Source organism: Ursus maritimus, unplaced genomic scaffold, assembly GCF_017311325.1.
Source record: "Ursus maritimus isolate PB19 unplaced genomic scaffold, ASM1731132v1 scaffold_12, whole genome shotgun sequence".
Classification (NCBI taxonomy): domain Eukaryota; kingdom Metazoa; phylum Chordata; class Mammalia; order Carnivora; family Ursidae; genus Ursus; species Ursus maritimus.
The window spans coordinates 60,688,758-60,705,106 of record NW_024423564.1 but is presented as its reverse complement, the minus strand read 5'-3'; the positions used below and the strand labels follow the sequence as shown (position 1 = coordinate 60,705,106).

At 42.3% G+C, this 16,349-nt stretch overlaps 1 protein-coding gene across 3 annotated transcripts in view; it reads left to right on the top strand.

The window, feature by feature from the left end:
• The first annotated feature begins 68 nt into the window (after positions 1-68).
• Positions 69-16,349, top strand: part of TCEANC2 (transcription elongation factor A N-terminal and central domain containing 2) — a 43,904-nt gene continuing 27,623 nt past the window's right edge. For all 3 annotated transcript variants that reach the window (XR_005834163.1, XR_005834162.1, XM_008699164.2), the window contains exons 1-3: positions 69-412; positions 1,027-1,171; positions 11,279-11,420. Coding sequence is in view for 1 of the 3 variants with exons in the window: in XM_008699164.2 (XP_008697386.1) it covers positions 1,070-1,171; positions 11,279-11,420 (244 nt within the window). In the remaining 2 variants the exon portion in view is untranslated. The remainder of the gene's footprint in view (positions 413-1,026; positions 1,172-11,278; positions 11,421-16,349) is intronic.

Genomic DNA, 16,349 nt, shown 5'->3' with positions numbered 1-16,349 from the left:
ACCCGCCCCAAACTGCCGCCTCCCGCCCCACCTCCAGGTCTGCGAACTTCTCCTAGGTTGGCAAGAAGCGATGGATCCAATCATCGCGAGTATTAGAGCGAACCGGCCTCCCCTGACTCCTTCCCTCCGCGGGGCACGCTGGTGCATGTAGTTCTCTGCAGACCGGTGGCACACGGTGGGGCCGGGAAAGTCGGTCTCGGAGAACTACAGTCGCCCTGGGCGCGCCTCTCCGGCTCCTTTGCAGTGCATTCTGGGGAGTGTGGTTTGCGGAGGTTCTGAGGCGCTCTGAGGTCCGAGAAACCACCGTCCAGGAAGGAAGCGTCAGTTTAATTCTGACCACCGCGGCCCAGGAGTGTGTCCTCAGACGTTGCAATCGGGAAAGGTCCAGCTGCTGGCAGGGCTGCTTTTTCTGGTGGGTCTCACGTCAGACCGTTTTTGGTTCCCCTTCCTGGGCTCCTGAGTGCTGAGGGTAGAGGAAGATGGTGTTTCCCTTTGCCCAGAGATACACGGCGCGACAGTCGTGAATTGGGTTCTCGGACCACCGAGCAGTTTCTGGAGATGGCTGCTTGTTGTGAGGACCCTGCTGAGATCTGGAGGTGGTTGTTGGTTGCTCGTTATTACGGGAACCTTTGGGATTGTGATTATGGTGGGGTAGTTGTTAATATTGAGCCTCATGGAACCCCGTGTCTCTTAACCCTGCCTCAACCTCACCTAAGTTGAAAAAGGCTTTTAGAAGTCACCGGGTTCAATGCCTGGCCCAATATTGGAATCCCCTGCACAGCGTGCACTTCTGAAAGCTAGGCATCTCCTAATTCAGGAATTACACCGATTGTTGTATACAGTTTCAGTTCTTAGGAACATACTTCTTTTCCAAGACGAAATTTTCTTTCGTGTAAATTCCAACCAACAGTTCTCATAATTCAGGAATGCTTCCAGAATAGAATAGAAGCCCATTGTGTCACTTTAGGGAGAACACATCAAAGCAGTTTTCATGACGTTTCAGAATCTTCCTTCTTTCTTGAGCAGAAAGCACCACAAGCACGTGAAGGTAGTTGGAAGTCCTCTAGCAATGGATAAATTCGTCATTCGAACGCCTAGAATCCAAAATAGTCCTCAGAAGAAAGGTCCTGGTGGAAAGATTTACAAGCAGGCCACGATTGAATCTCTGAAGGTGAGAGGGAATCTGGGGCTAGAGAAAATGTGGAAAAGACTGTAGAAGCAAGGCGGTGCGGAGTTCGACTGTGGAAGACCTATGAATTCTTTCTTGCTATGGTTTCTCCCCAAAGTGTTCCTGACCACTCCTAATTTGTTTCCTCCCTACTCTGTACAGACTTCCGTTTACCAATTCCCGTATGCACTTTTGTTATTCTTCTGATTACTTTGGCTGTATGTTTTGCTGGCTGAGAGAACAAGCCCCCTAGGTTATTTTTTTTGCAAGATTTTCTTGTCTGTTAGGAATATTAACCTCTGAAATATGCTTCTGTGTACTCTGTACAAACTCAGTAAGGCGGAGTGATGATATTCTACTCTCGAGTCTTATTGGCCAGAACTGTGTCACATGGCCTTCACAGCTATAGCTGAGACTGGAACCAGACTGTGAGTGCACTCTTTGCAACCTCTGCATGTCTGATTTCTGTTTGAAAAGAAGAGGCAAGGAATAAATACAGAATAGACAACAATGAATCAATGGACATGGGTACCCAATTAATGGTAAAGTAAGAATTATTTCACTAAAAACAAACAAACACTTTGAACTAGTTCCCTGTGCCTTCTTGACCTTTTTCATTTCTGGTCTTTTCTTTTCAGTTCCTTTATTGGTTCCTCCTCCTCCACTAGACTCCTAATATTTGTGCTCCCCAGTGCTTTGTCACGTTTTATGTATTTGGCCAGGGTAACCTTATTTATCTTAAGGCTTCCCATGCTGATGACTGCCAGACTTGTACTTCCAGCCTAGGTCTCTGATGGTGAGAGTGGGATCTGGGGCTAGAGAAGATGTGCAAAGGGCTGTGATAGCAAGGTGGTGTGCGGAGTACTTGACCTATGTACTCAGATGGACTCCTCTTCTAGATATGCCACAGGCTTACCAGACACAGATTAGAAATTAGTGCAGGGGTGTGTAAAGAGAAGCCCTGAGTTCTAGGCCCTCCTGTGCAAGTGGGTGATCTTTAGCAAGTCATTTCCTTAACTAGGATCTCACTTTGTCCTCATCTATAAAATGTGGGGGTCGAACTTTATCAGTATTTTTTTTTTTAAGATTTTATTTATTTATTTGAGAGAGGGAAAGAGAGCACAAGCCAGGGTGGAGGGGCAGGGGGGGAGGGAAAGCAGACTCTCCACTGAGCAGGGACCTGCCACGGGGCTTAATCCCAGGACCCTGGGATCATGACCTGAGCCGAAGGCAGCCACTGAACTAACTGAGCCACCTGGGTGCCCCATTAGTATTTCTTCAAAGGAACATTGTCATTTGGGGCGAGGTAATTCTTCATTATTTGGAACTGTCCTGTGAGTTATAGGACATTCACCATCCCTGGCCTTCAGACACTAAATGCCAATAGCACATCCCATTGTGATAAGCAAAACTGCCCTCACATATCTCCAGGCACCCTTGGTTGAGAGCTACTGAATTCTGGATGGTCTAAAAATCCCTCTTGGTCGGGGAGTTCTGTGCATCATCAAAATTTTCAGCCGTCTCTGTTTTGTCAGAGTATTCATGGAGCTGTAGACAACAGCGACTGTCAATGACAGATGGTGGTGGGCAGGATTGTGATACCAAACTGGAAGAAAAAGAGGAGGGTAGTAATTGAACTACTCATACACTCATACACACACACACCCAGATTGTAATATACCTCCACCTGCCTCTTCTCCCCTCTTCATCCCCACTTATGCCCCAGTTAGTCCCTGTGTCAAGATGAGAACACATCATGTGAAGATTATGGAAGTAGAATAAGCAGTAAGTGTAGGGAGAATAACATTCCCCTTAAATGCAGTAGCTTTTCTCCCAAACCTGTTCTTTATTCTCCTGTATTTAATTTTTATTTATGTACTTATTTGTTTTTATTTATTTTTTAGAGAGAGAGAGAGCACACGAGTTCGAGCAGGGGAGCAAAGGGAAAGAGAGAGACTCTTAAGCAGGCTTCAAGCTCAGTGCAGAGATCATGACCTGAGCTGAAATCAGGAGTCGGACACTGAACTGACTGAGCCACCCAGGTGCCCCTTCCTGTGTATTTACATTTAAATCCATATACCAAGTTACTGGGACTAGAAACTTGGAAACCATCCTTAACTCTTTTCTCTCTTATATTCAGCTTTCAATTTTGCCTCCAAAAAAATCCTCCTTGTCCTTACATCTCCCACTTCAAATTAAAAAACCTCTCATCTAGGGGCGCCTGGGTGGCACAGCGGTTAAGCGTCTGCCTTCAGCTCAGGGCGTGATCCTGGCGTTACGGGATCGAGCCCCACATCAGGCTCTTCTGCTATGAGCCTGCTTCTTCCTCTCCCACTCCCCCTGCTTGTGTTCCCTCTCTCGCTGGCTGTCTCTCTCTCTCTCTGTCAAATAAATAAAATATTAAAAAAAAAAAAACCTCTCATCTAGAACAGTGCCATGGTCTGGTAACTTGTCTCCCTGCCTTTGGCATCCTCTTTCATTCTCCCTTCCACACTTAAGCCAGAGAAAGAAAAGAAAAGAAAATCTCCTTAGGTCGCTTCCCTGCCTCATCCTTCAGTGGTTTCTCATTACCTATCGATGAAGACATTTCTTTACATGGCACCCGAGTCCCTCTGTGACCTGGCATCTGCCCGCCTCATCCCCTGCGGCTCCTCTTGTTTACATTCTACCCAATGTCAGCCACTCACAATTTCCCTGAGATGGTGTGCTGTTTCATATCTCTGTACCTTTGCCTATGCTGTCCTGTTTGCCTGGAATGGCCTTACTCTCTTGTCATGGTGGCAATGTAGTGTGATAATTTAGAACACAGACTCTGGAGCCAAACTGCCTATGTTTAAATCCCAGCCATGCCACTTATTATTTGTGTGACCTTGGGCAAGTTATATAACCTTCTCTGTGTCTTTATCTATAAAATGGAATTGATGATATCTATTTTATAAGGTAGTTATGAAGGTTGAATGAGTCAATATATGTAAAGTGCTTGGAACAGAACGTGGTACATACTAAGTAATGCACAAGTGTTTGCTGTTATCATCAATTTATGACCTCCTGTTTGTCCCCCATGATCTAGTTCAAGGGTCTCCTCTATTATGAGGCCTTTCCCAATCACCCTTCTGTCCCCCAGACGGAAAACCAATCTAATCACTCCCTTCTCTAAGTCAGCCCTGTATCTTTTTTTTTAAGATTTTATTTATTTAGTCAGAGAGAGAGAGCAAGAGCTAGCACAAGCAGGGGAACAACAGCCAGGGGGAGAAGCAGTCTTCTTGCCGAGCAGGGAGCCCGATGCGGGACTCGATCCCAGGACCCTGGGATCATGACCTGAGCTGAAGGCGACGCTTAACTGACTGAGCCAGCCAGGCGCCCCATCCATCGCTGTATCTTAAACATGCCCCTATCATTGCCCTTATTTGTGCTATATGGTGTTTTTTAAAATGCTGTACCCCACACACTCTGAGCTTCTCGAAAGACTGCGTCTTACTGATTTTCGTGTCCCCAGTAGTTGGCACAGGGTTTGGGACATAAAGGATCACAGTACATTTTTCTGAAAGACCAAATGGACTAAAACGCTGAAAGCCTTGACATGGCATATGAGACCCTTCCTGTTCTGCCCCAGGGAGCCTTCTCATTCCATCCCTTATAGCTCCCCTTTCCCAGGAATGTATTCCAGCCACACCCCACATTTTGCTGGTCTCTGTATAAACTATTCTCTTTCATGTCTCCAGGGATTTGACTTGATGCTGGTCTCTTTTCCTGGAAAACCTTTTTCTTCCTTTTTATGGAGATTGCTCTACTCATTTGTGGACCCATTCAAGTGTGACTTTCCCTGTGAATCCTAGATTATAAATTTCATGAGTACAGGGACCTTGGGAATTTTATTTACTTCTGTATCCTTGGCACATATTAAGTGGTCAATAAGTATTTGTTAAATAAGTGAATGTTGAAGTGCTTTCTGGGTCCTTTGGGGGGAATTAATCCTTCCCTCTTCAATACTGTCGTAGTACTTGGTTCAAATATTTCTCATAGCACTTACCTTACTGTATTTTAATTATCCTATTACCTGTCCTTTTCTAAAGTCTACTATAAACTCCCAAGGACCGCAGTATCTTATTAGGTTCTGATTCTGCTCCAAGACCTAATGCAGTGCCTGCTCCGTTGTAGGTAAAAATTTATTGAATAAACAGTAATCATTCTTATTTGGGGATGCCCTTGCAGGGTCTGGATAGTAAACTGTCTAACAAATATTATTGCAAAACAACTTTATGCCCAGCAGTATGCTAGATACCCCAGGGAACATAAAAGAAATTTAAGATGAAAGTATGAGCCCTCATGGGATTTCCTATTGGGGGATCATATTATAAGAAATTAATAAGTAATGATAGAAAATCATATGTGGTCCATTACAAAATTGTTGTTTAGACAGTAAGGGTTAAGAGTTCAGAGGAAGGAGCTCAGTGTCTGGTTTAGTGCTCAGAGCACCTTAAAGGGTTGAAAAGATTTGGCTAGGTAGAGGGAAGTAGTGACATAGAACCACTTAATAAGCGGTACTTGCTTTTCTCTTCCCTTTGTGCGCATACCCATGCTTACTCTACGTGTACACAATGACAACTTAAAACTAAGTTGAGTTAAATTCGAATTCTAGAGAGTTAGATCTTCTCTACCAAGTCACTTATTCCCACACACCAGCATCACATTTAAATGCCAAGAATCCGCTGAGTGTTCAAGCCTCAATTTCCTCGTCAGTAACATCAGAAATAAGGTTACCTAGCCTGCAGGGTTATTAGGAGAACTAAATAGGTAAATGCATATCGAAAGGGCTGAGCATTGTGCCAGGCATGCAGTAAAACTGATCAATAATTTCCTCCTTTCATGTGTGGAAAAGGAGAAGCTTGTGTAGGAAAACTAGAGCTGGGACCAGTGATGATGAGAGTGATAGTAATGATTACCGCCAACGTTTATTGAGCCCATTTCTATGGGCCAGGAATTGTGCTAAGTGCTTTACATATATTAACTCTTTAAATTCTAATAACAGCTCTGTGAAATGGACGCTGTTATCATTTATATTTTAGAGATGAAGAATCTAAGGCACTGAAAGATGAAGTAGCTTGCCCAAGGTTATGCAGCTGTAAGTGGCAGAGCTGGGATTTGAACTAGACAGTCGGGTTCCACTGTCTGCCCCCTATGGGGTGAACTAAGAAAGCGGAGCTTTCTGAATGTCAAGCAGAGAAGGTATAAAAAATCTTGGAATATTAGGAACATTGTACTTCTGTTATCACTTGATTACAAGTAATTTTGCTATAGTCTTACCACATTGAATAAAAGTGAGACCCAGTAGAGCTCGTGTAGTATACATTTGAATGGTAAAGGTTAATTTGGTTAATCTCTTCTCACTCCCTTAAGGGAAAGTGATTTGTTTTGTTGGTTGCAATAGGAGATTTTTGTTTATTGAAAGATTCTAGGATATGCTAATTCTTTTAGGTTTAGTACTTTAGAATGCTCTGTAAACCTTTGCTCCTTTTGTACGATTGAGCAGCCAATAGATTTTTCCCCGCCCCCTCTGGTGGGATGGTTTCCATCTTGTCAAACTTGGTGTTTCAACCATCCACAACTGTAAGACCAGATGGTATAGGAGACAGCACATATTCTTTTTGGTGATAACCTTTCCACTATTCATGTAGTCCCCCCCCCCTTTGATACCTTGTGTCCACTCCCCTTGTTCCTGTAAATAATTCAGAGAACAACTTGAAATACCTGTTTGGGGACCCATGTTTGGACAGAAATAAGGAAACATTCTTGGATATATATGGAATTCTTCTGTTCTGGAATTGACTGTAGCTTTTTCTATTTCTGAACTAAAATTTCAGATCTGAAAACTACACTAGACTTCAGTCCTTAAGGGTAGAGATGGCTTTGTTCAATTATACCTACTGTGCAGTGGAGATAGACAGATAAATTGTTCCGACCCTAAAATGGCTCATAGTCAGAGGGGAAGACAGCCTTATAAAAAAGTATACGCATAAAATGCAGATACAGTAATAGAAGTATGTCCACATTACAGAGGACCCAAAAGGGAGTGTGGTCAAATTTGGTAGGAGAGAGTCAAGAAAGGCCTCATAGAAGAGGGGATACATGGGGCCCCTGGGTAGCGCAGTCGTTAGGCGTCTGCCTTCAGCTCAGGGCGTGATCCCGGCGTTCTGGGATCGAGCCCCACATCAGGCTCCTCCGCTATGAGCCTGCTTCTTCCTCTCCCACTCCCCCTGCTTGTGTTCCCTCTCTCGCTGGCTGTCTCTTTGTCAAATAAATAAATCAATCTTAAAAAAAAAAAAAAAAGAAGAGGGGATACGTGAAAAGAGTCTTAAAATATAAACAGGTGTTTATCATATGGTTGAGGCAAAAAAAGAGCATCCCACGCAGAGGGTGTGGAATACTGCAGTTCATTTAGGCAGGTTCAAATCGTTTGCTATAGCTGGAGCAAATGTCAGGAGCCAAGTCATGTAAGGCCTTTTATGCCATGCTAGACTTTGGGTTTCTATAGTTCCATATATTGGAAAGGTCTGATGTGGAATCCCTAACCTCATTCCAACCATGTAGAAATGCTGGATAAAAAAGTCTCTAATACATAGCTGAGCTTGAAAGCAGGAAAGAGAAATCCTCAGATGCCAGGAAGAGAGAGGAAATTCAAACCCTGAGCTTTAGGTGGGAGCTGAAGCCAAACAGGTTTATGAAACCAGATATAATGCTTGGGGTGGGAGGTTTTAGGGCCAGTATGGGAACTGCAGATAAGATCTCAGGCTAATAATTCCCACTTGCAGCTGGGAGCCAAACAGGTCGACCATGTTTGTGAAAAATGAACTAGAAAAATTCCATCCACTAGTCCAAGGAAACAGCATGAAGACTGATCTTCTCAGGGGTTTTGGATGGAAAAAGAATTGACTACAATAAATTAGAACCCCACACTTACTACTATGCATAGTTTAAAATTTACACTCTGGGCAAAACTGAAAAAAATAGCATAAAAACTGGTATAGAAACAGAGAAATCCAGAGGCTTTGGCCAAGGCAAATGTGAGATTGCCCTGTTAAAACATCTCACAACCTAGGGCACCTGATTCCCATAGAGAACAGTCTCCATTGAAGATGAACTCATGGTCAAAATTACAAACTCTCCAAGAAAATTAATTTCCTGGTGGGAAAATGAGCAGACAGAGATAAAGAATAGCATTTCTACCCCAAGAAGAAGCGATAAGAGTACAGCCTCAAAGAGATCTTTATGTGCATTTTCACAGAGATAAAAGACTAGAAATTATAAGAAAAGAACGGGATAGTATGAAGAGAAAGTGGGCAGATTTTGAGGAAAATATTAAGTCGTCTGATGCAAAAATTATTTGCTGACGCAGAAGCACATGGAGTGGGTAAAAAGTAGAGAAGCATAGCTACAGAGAGAAATGGTGGGTTGGAAGCTCGATGTGAGGAAATCACTTAGAATGCCTCACAGAGAAATAGAGAAAAATATGAAAGAACAGTTACGGTACATGACGGACAGCCAAGTCATTTATATTTCTAATAGGGGTTTCTACAGTAGAGGCTTATGAGGAAGATACTGACACAGATTGCACTGAGCACCCATCTTAAAAATTGTAAGGGTGAACGCTAAAATGATAGCAACAGAATGTATCATTTCCAAACCATAAAGAAAAACAAGATCAAAGAAAATTTAAACTGTTAAAGGTAAGAAAGGAAAAGAAGCAAAGAGGAAGTGTATCCAGTTCTATCAGTAACCATAATACATGCAAATGGATTAGCCATGCCCGTTAAAAGATAGAAATTCTCAGATTGGTTGGCGGATGGGGGCAAAATAAAGCCACCATAGGCTATTTAAAGCATAATGACCTAGAAAAGTTGAAAGTCAAGACATGGAAGACAATATTGAATATGTCATAGGCAGGCGTTCATCGAAACAGTGTTTATAACTGGAAAAATATTGGGTGGGGGGGACCCTAAATATCTATTAGGGGAATAGATTTTAGAATTCTAAGACATTTATATATAAAAATAATGGAACACTATTCATTACTATTAAATGGATCAGCTGGGTTTATATATATATCAATATGAATGAATCAAGAAAATATAAAGAGTGAAAAAAGCCTTTTGCAGAATAATATATTTATACTTTACATCTTCTTCCTATGAAAATATCCCCTTACCTGGTTTCGTTTATTTATTTTACAACCATTTAACACTAATGATACTGCTTTATATTGTAGCAGATCATAATAAAGGACTCGTCTCATTTTCGGCCAAAGCACCCAAAGGCTGAGAACAAAGCAGAGTGTTCCCAGATGAGATCCTAGACTGCAGCACTTGGGAAGGCAGTACAAGAAGACTGATCTTGGAATCCTGAACACATCACCTACCCTAGGCTCTAAAGAATGTTGAAGTTAAGGGAAGAGAGGAGAAAAAAAATAAATAAAGGAAGAGAGAAGAGAGAGTTCCTTTGGATAAAGTGGGAGGGCTGTGGTGTTTTCACTTGGAGAACTTGACCTCTGTTCCTGGAGCTGGTGGGTAGACACAGAGACTAGACCTGTGCCTGGGAAGGTCTAAAACAGAGAGAGTGGCTGCATGGGAAGGCTGTTAACCCTTAGAATTCTTCAGGGCAAAGATGTGGGCACAGCAGAGAAAATGCTGGCTGGCCTGGAGTAGAGTCTTTGTAAAGTGGTTTGCCCAAAACTGGGGACTTGTCGTCGGCTGGCTGGAAGAGGTATTGCTGACATTAACCAGGTGAGGTCTCAGGAATGCAAGCTCTCCAAGGAACCACAGAAGCATCCCACACGACAAAAAGAGTCAGCTTTGCACATCTGCCAAGTCTAGAGAGCACACTAAAACCTGATTCAGTGGACTACACAAAAGAAGGACAGGCTTTCCCTGTCCCTTACTGCTCGTCCTTTTCCCAGCTTCAAACTTGGAAGGGTGAGAGGTCAAAGCAAACAAGCAGATGGGGGAGGATGGGAAGCAAAGATGAGAGGAGTCAGACGTCTCCCACCTTGGGCTGCTAGGCTGGAAGCAGACCCCAGCCAGGGAAGGGAATTGAGACCTTTTTTTTTTTTTAGTTGCTTTTTACTGAACTATAATCTGCATATAGAAAAGTGGACAAATCATGAGTGTACATTTTGACAGATTTTCACAAAGCGAACACACCTGTGTCACCATGATCCAGATCAAGAAACAGAACATTACCAGAATCCCAGAAGGTCTCTGTGCCCCCTTCCTTTCCCTAACTGGGCCTACCTCCCCCAGGATAGTAACCACAAGATAAGATTTTTTTTGTAATTATAAAAGCAGCTTTATTATTTTGTCTTTCAGTTTAATTTTTTTTAATTCTTAGTCAAAATGATTTCACCATTACAGAACAGTCGCAAGATCGCAAAGAACTTCCCCAACCCCTTCACCCAGATGCCTTAATTGTTTCTATTTTACATTTAATGCAAAGATGCATATCAACTTTGAGGTGGTGATTTCTTTTAGAAACAGGAGAGGAACCAGTTTAGTGACGGATGTAAGGAGACAAACTTTAGAATGTATTTGTTACTTTATGCAAAATTCGAAATGTTAACTTTTCTCAATTATAAATGTGTTTGAAGTTTTTAAATTTTTTTCGAATAAGAGAGTTTGCATTTTATCATCTAGGAAGTGGGGAGCTGTTGAAGTATGCTTTTTATTGTTGAAATAAATATGCCTTTACGACTTCCTTGCTCTCTGTCCTTGCCTGTGAATTAAGACACTTAAGTGAGCTATAGGGTTGATTCACCTTAGTATCGTTTTTCTTTTCTTCTCATCCTTATTGCCTCTCTCTGCTAAGTGCCCAGCGGCGTCTGACATGGTTAGATTAAAACTTGCACTTTTCCTAATAGATGTAACTCTCTTCCTGATTTGCAGTAAGCGGGACCTGCTTTTAAGCAATTACCCATCATTTGGGGCCATCATACACGCTGTGCTTTGGTTCAGGTCATAATCAATAATTCATATGTCAATAGGAGCCCCATTAGCTCAGGTGAAGGCAGACGTTTTTCTAATGAAAATGTTCCATTTTCCAAATGACTTTTCTTTTTCCCAGAGAGTTGTGGTTATAGAAGACATAAAAAGATGGAAAACTATGTTGGAGCTTCCTGGTCAGACCAGAGAGAATCTAGTTGAAGCTTTACGAGAATTAAAGAAGAAAATACCCTCCAGAGAAGTGTTAAAATCAACAAGGATAGGTATGTGCCTTCTGAATTTTATGAAAGTGCTTATATTTTGTCTCCTTCTTTCTTCCGTTCCTCCCTCCCTCAAACAGTAAGTTATTTATCATAGCAGCACTTCTCAAACTATCTGTGGTGAAGGACCATTGTTTAAAAAATTCTCCGTTGGTTGCAGACCAATATTTTTATACTATATAATAAAAATTTCCAGGAGAAGAAAATGCACAAAATACATGCCCCACTTTTTTTTTTTTTTTTTTGATTCAACAGATACAGAATTACTGTGTCAAATTGCTATTAAAGTTTCTAAATGCTTCAGTTTCTGTGCTTAACTCATGGACTGGTAACCAGCAGTCATCTAAGGATGACTTTTTGAGTGTGTTTGATGCTGGGTGTGCAGAAATGTCTGAGACGTGGTTTGTGACCTCAAGGAACTTAGGGTTTGGTGGAAGAAACAAGCATGTGGACAATCAGGAGCAGAAAATATCGTGGGTTTATAAACAAAAGCCTATAAATAATATCCTGGATATCATTCTGATCTGTACAAGGTACACGCTGGCACAAAGGACAGAGCAGTCACTTACATCTGAGGAATTCAGAAAAGGCTTCATAGAAGAGATGACATTTCAGCTCAATCTTGATGTTAAATCTTGGCTTTTCTGTCTTGAGTAGAAATAACTTGCAGAGCGTGGTTTGTAAAAACAAAATGATAGCAACATTTGCCGCTACATCATTTATTCTAGCACTGAGATATTTCAAAGGTAAGTCAGGGACTTCTTTGAATTGCCATTTTAGCACAGTACACAACTGGGACTAGCATGCGAGGGAGGGCCAACATGTGTTCCCCAAGCTGCTCCCAGCTCCCTAGGGAGTCCAAGGTAGTCATTCACAGCTGCTGTTCTTGCCCTCGCTGGTGCAACCGTTGCCTTCTCTGCCTCCCCTTGACCTCTTGTTCATGAGAAGCAAAAGAGAGAGCAGCTTCAGACTGGCGCTAACAGCTGGCAAGAGCTATGTGAAATTCCCCAGAGGGCCCCCCAAGAGTCTGGAGAGTTGCACCCCTGTAATATAAACCAGAATCTGAGAAAATTAGATGCTTAAAGAACATAAAACCCTATCATTATAGCCAAGGAGATTCTCCCATCTGCTGCTGGGTTTTTTCTTTATAGGTTGTGGTCACTAGAGGGCAATAAGACCATTCATATGAGCTGATAAGGTATCTCCACCAGTAGAGGGTACTAGTGATTAATATTTTATGACATGTATATATGTGTGTGTGTGTGTGTGTGTGTGTGTGTGTGTGTTCGTTCATATTTGGCACATACAACAAATACCATTTCTGATCAGATCTTAAAAATCAAGGAATAGGCAGGAATTGTCCTATAAGTACAGAACAGATGATCATTTAAAAAAATATATTTCTGTTTGTGGGGCACCTGGCTGGCTCAGCCAGTACAGCATGGGACTCTTGATCTTAGAGTTGTGAGTTCAAGCCCCATGATGGGCATAGAGATGACTTCAAAAAAAATGATTTCCATTTGTCCTTTGAGTACAGTTGTGAGTGTGCCTTTAAGAATGGGTGTGTCTAAAGTTCATAGATTTCAATTCAGGGATCATAATGAAACCATAACAAGAGGGCTTGACTTTGGAGGAGCTAGAAAGTATCCAACTTTTAAGTCCTAACCCTACCCCAAGCCCTCCCTAAACCTGAGGTTGTGTGGAATATAGGGGTTTCTTGGTTCCTTTGTGGTTACTTCAGTTGCTAGGCTGAAGATTCATTTGGGTCATTGCCTGAGAATGTTTATATTCTTCCACCGTTAGCATCTTGCCTGTCCTTATCATGTGGGCTATAAGGGGCACATACTTATGGACTACTTTCTTTGCGCTTAGAACTGTGTTGGCATAATAATGAAGGAGACAGGTACTGTCCCCACCTTTTTGGATCCTGCAGTCTAATGGAAGGACAGACAATTTAACAGGACTTTATCATACAGTGTGATGAGTGCTCTGATGATGGGTAGAAGCTAGCCAACAGAGAATACACATTGGAAGTAGAGAAGAAGGTGTTGAAGAACGTGTCAGGCAGTGGGTAACATCATGTGAGCTGTATGGAGGGCTGGAGGTGGGGGAGAACATGACGCACTCCAGAAACTAAAAGTTTAGTGTGCTTGAAATGCAATAAGCTGGAANGAGTGTGGCAAGAAATGAAAGAGGAGAGACAGTCTAGACCAGATGGAGAAGGCTCTTTGTAAGTCTGTTTGGTCTTAGTATATGTATTAGTTATCTATCCCTGGGTAAAAATTACCCCCAAATTTAGCAGCTTAAGTATTTGTTATCTCACATAGTTTTTCTGAGGGTCAGGAATCTGGAAGCTGCTTATTTGGGTAGTTCTGGTTCACTGGTCTCTTAAGAGGTTACAATCGAGCCATTGGCTGGGGCTGTAGTCGTCTGAAAGTTTCCCCAGGGCTTGAGCATCTCAAAGTGGCTCACTCATAGGGCTGCTGGTAGGGGACCTCAGTTCCTCATCATGTGGGCGCCTCTCCTTATGGCTGCTCATGACAAACAAGTGATCCAAGAGAGAACAACCAAGGTGGAGGCCACAGTGTCTTTCATAACCTAATCTTGGAAGTGGCATGCTGTCACTTCTGTCATATTTTCTTGGTCACACAGACCAACCCAGGTAAAATCTGGGGGGGGGGGGCAACTGCATACGGGTTATGAATACCAAGAGGTAAGGATCGTTGGAGGTTATTAGTAGACTGGCTACCGTAGCACGTATTTCTTATATATTTTACTTCCTGGATCTGCAGATTTATGTTCATCTGTAGAAATTTTACAGCCATTATCTCATCAAAAGTGTCTCTCTCTTACCCTTGCTATTCCTTTATTTTGGGATTCTACAGTTAGAAGTATGTTAGACCTTTTATTTTCCAAACCCTTTAGCCTATCAGTCATCATCCTATCTCCTTATCTGACAGAATCAGAGGAAATTTCTTCAAATATATATCTTCCAAGTCATTAATTCTCTCTTCAGCTCATTCTGATCTGCTATTTAGCCCATTCATGGAGTTCTTTGTTTCAAAGCCATTTTACATTTTTGCAAGTTTCCCCCCCAAGTCTGTCTCTTTTCAATAGTATTTGTACTCTTTGTCATTGTGCCTTTTATTTCTTTATTTTTTTTAAGATTTTTTTATTTATTTGAGAGAGAGTGAAAGCCTGTGGGGGGGGGCAGGGAGAGGGGAAGAGAGAGAGACTTTGCAAGCAGACTCCCTGCTGAGTGCAGAGCCCAACACGGGCTTGATCCCAAGACCCTGAGCCAAAGTCAGACTCTTAACCCACTGAGACACCCAAGCTGCCCTGTACCTTTTATTTCTTTAAGTATTAATATATGGTTCTTCCGTATTTTTCATCTGACTATTCTAGTACTTATAGTCCTTGAGGATTTAAATCTTTGTTTCTTCTGACCGCCATGATGCTTGCCTTTCCATGTGCTTGTTGATTTTTAATTGTGAACTCATTTTTTCCCTTTTAATCAATGGGAATTCTGTGGGGTTAGGTTGGAGCTTCCCTCTAGAGGGGATTAACTTTTTTAGTTTCTGCCAGTAGTCAAGAACTACTTCTGACCTGGAATACTCTAGCACACCTTGCAAGGATCCCAGCTCAGTATCAGAGTCCCATGATTAGCTTTCCCACTTAACCAGTGGCCCAAAGTTAAGTGTTTTAGCAGTGTTGCTATTAACATCACCCCTTAGGATAACCCTATTCCTTTAGCTTCTGCTTACTTTTTTGGAGGAGGGAACGAGGTGACTGTTATCCAGAATCTAATTTATTGAAATGCAAGGGAAGCTTTAGTCCACCATGAAGCCTGAGATCTTAAGGATAATAGATGGTTGTTATTGAAGGGTTTTGAGTGGAGGAATGATGTATTCAGATTTGCATTTTAGAAAAATCTGTCTACCATGTGGGAGAAGTGTTGGAGAGAAGCAAACCTAGAGTCAGGAAGCCCAGTTAAGAAGCAATTAAAACATCTAGGTGAGAAATGAGAGTGGCCTGGATGGGATAATCAGCATGGGGATGGAGCCGTGTGCTTGGAATCGAGAGATAAATGGAATAAAATCCAGAGGACATAGACATTGATTGGATGTTGGGAATGAACAGAAACAAATGAAGGTTGAGGCTCAGGTTTCTAATATGGGCAAATTGGCGGATGGCGATACCACTTACTACCATAGAGGTGTGAGGAGTAATAAGTTCAATTTTAGACTTACTGTATTTGACATACTGTGGGACATCCAAGAGGAAATGTCCAACAAGATGTTGGATGTATAAGGCTGAAGCTAAGGAGAGACAGTAAATATATATTTGAGAGTCACTGTCAGCATATAGTTAGAAATTGAGGCACTAGAAATAGGTAAGCTTGTCCGGGGAGAATATATAAGAAAAGCTAAGAGCCAAGTCCCAAATCCTGAGGCACACCAATATTGAAGAGACTTGTAGAAGGGAACTGAGAAGGTGTGACCAGAGAAGCAGAAGGGAAACAGGAGGGAATGCTGTCATGCAGTGGGAAGAAGTGGGGTATTTGCCGGGGGTGAGTGGGTGTGGGGGGGTGGCGGAGGTCAGCATGTCCATGGTTGTCAAAGGGCCAAATAAGTGAAATCTAGAAATCGCAAGTTGGATTTTACAAAGTAAGGTCATTAACGATTTTGGTAAGGACAGTTTCAAAGGCAAGGTTAGGAGCAGAAGCTTGAAGAGAGAGGAGGAGGTGAGGAAATGAAACTGACAGTAGACAACTCTTTCAAGAAGTTTTGTATTGAAAGAAAAGAGAGAGACAGCAATATCAGAAAGGGAATGTGGGATGAAAGAAAGGTCTGATTTTTGGAACAGGGAGATGCTAACCTGCTGAGTGACAGGCTCACAGAGGAACCTTGTCTGGGAGAATGGACCGGCCTC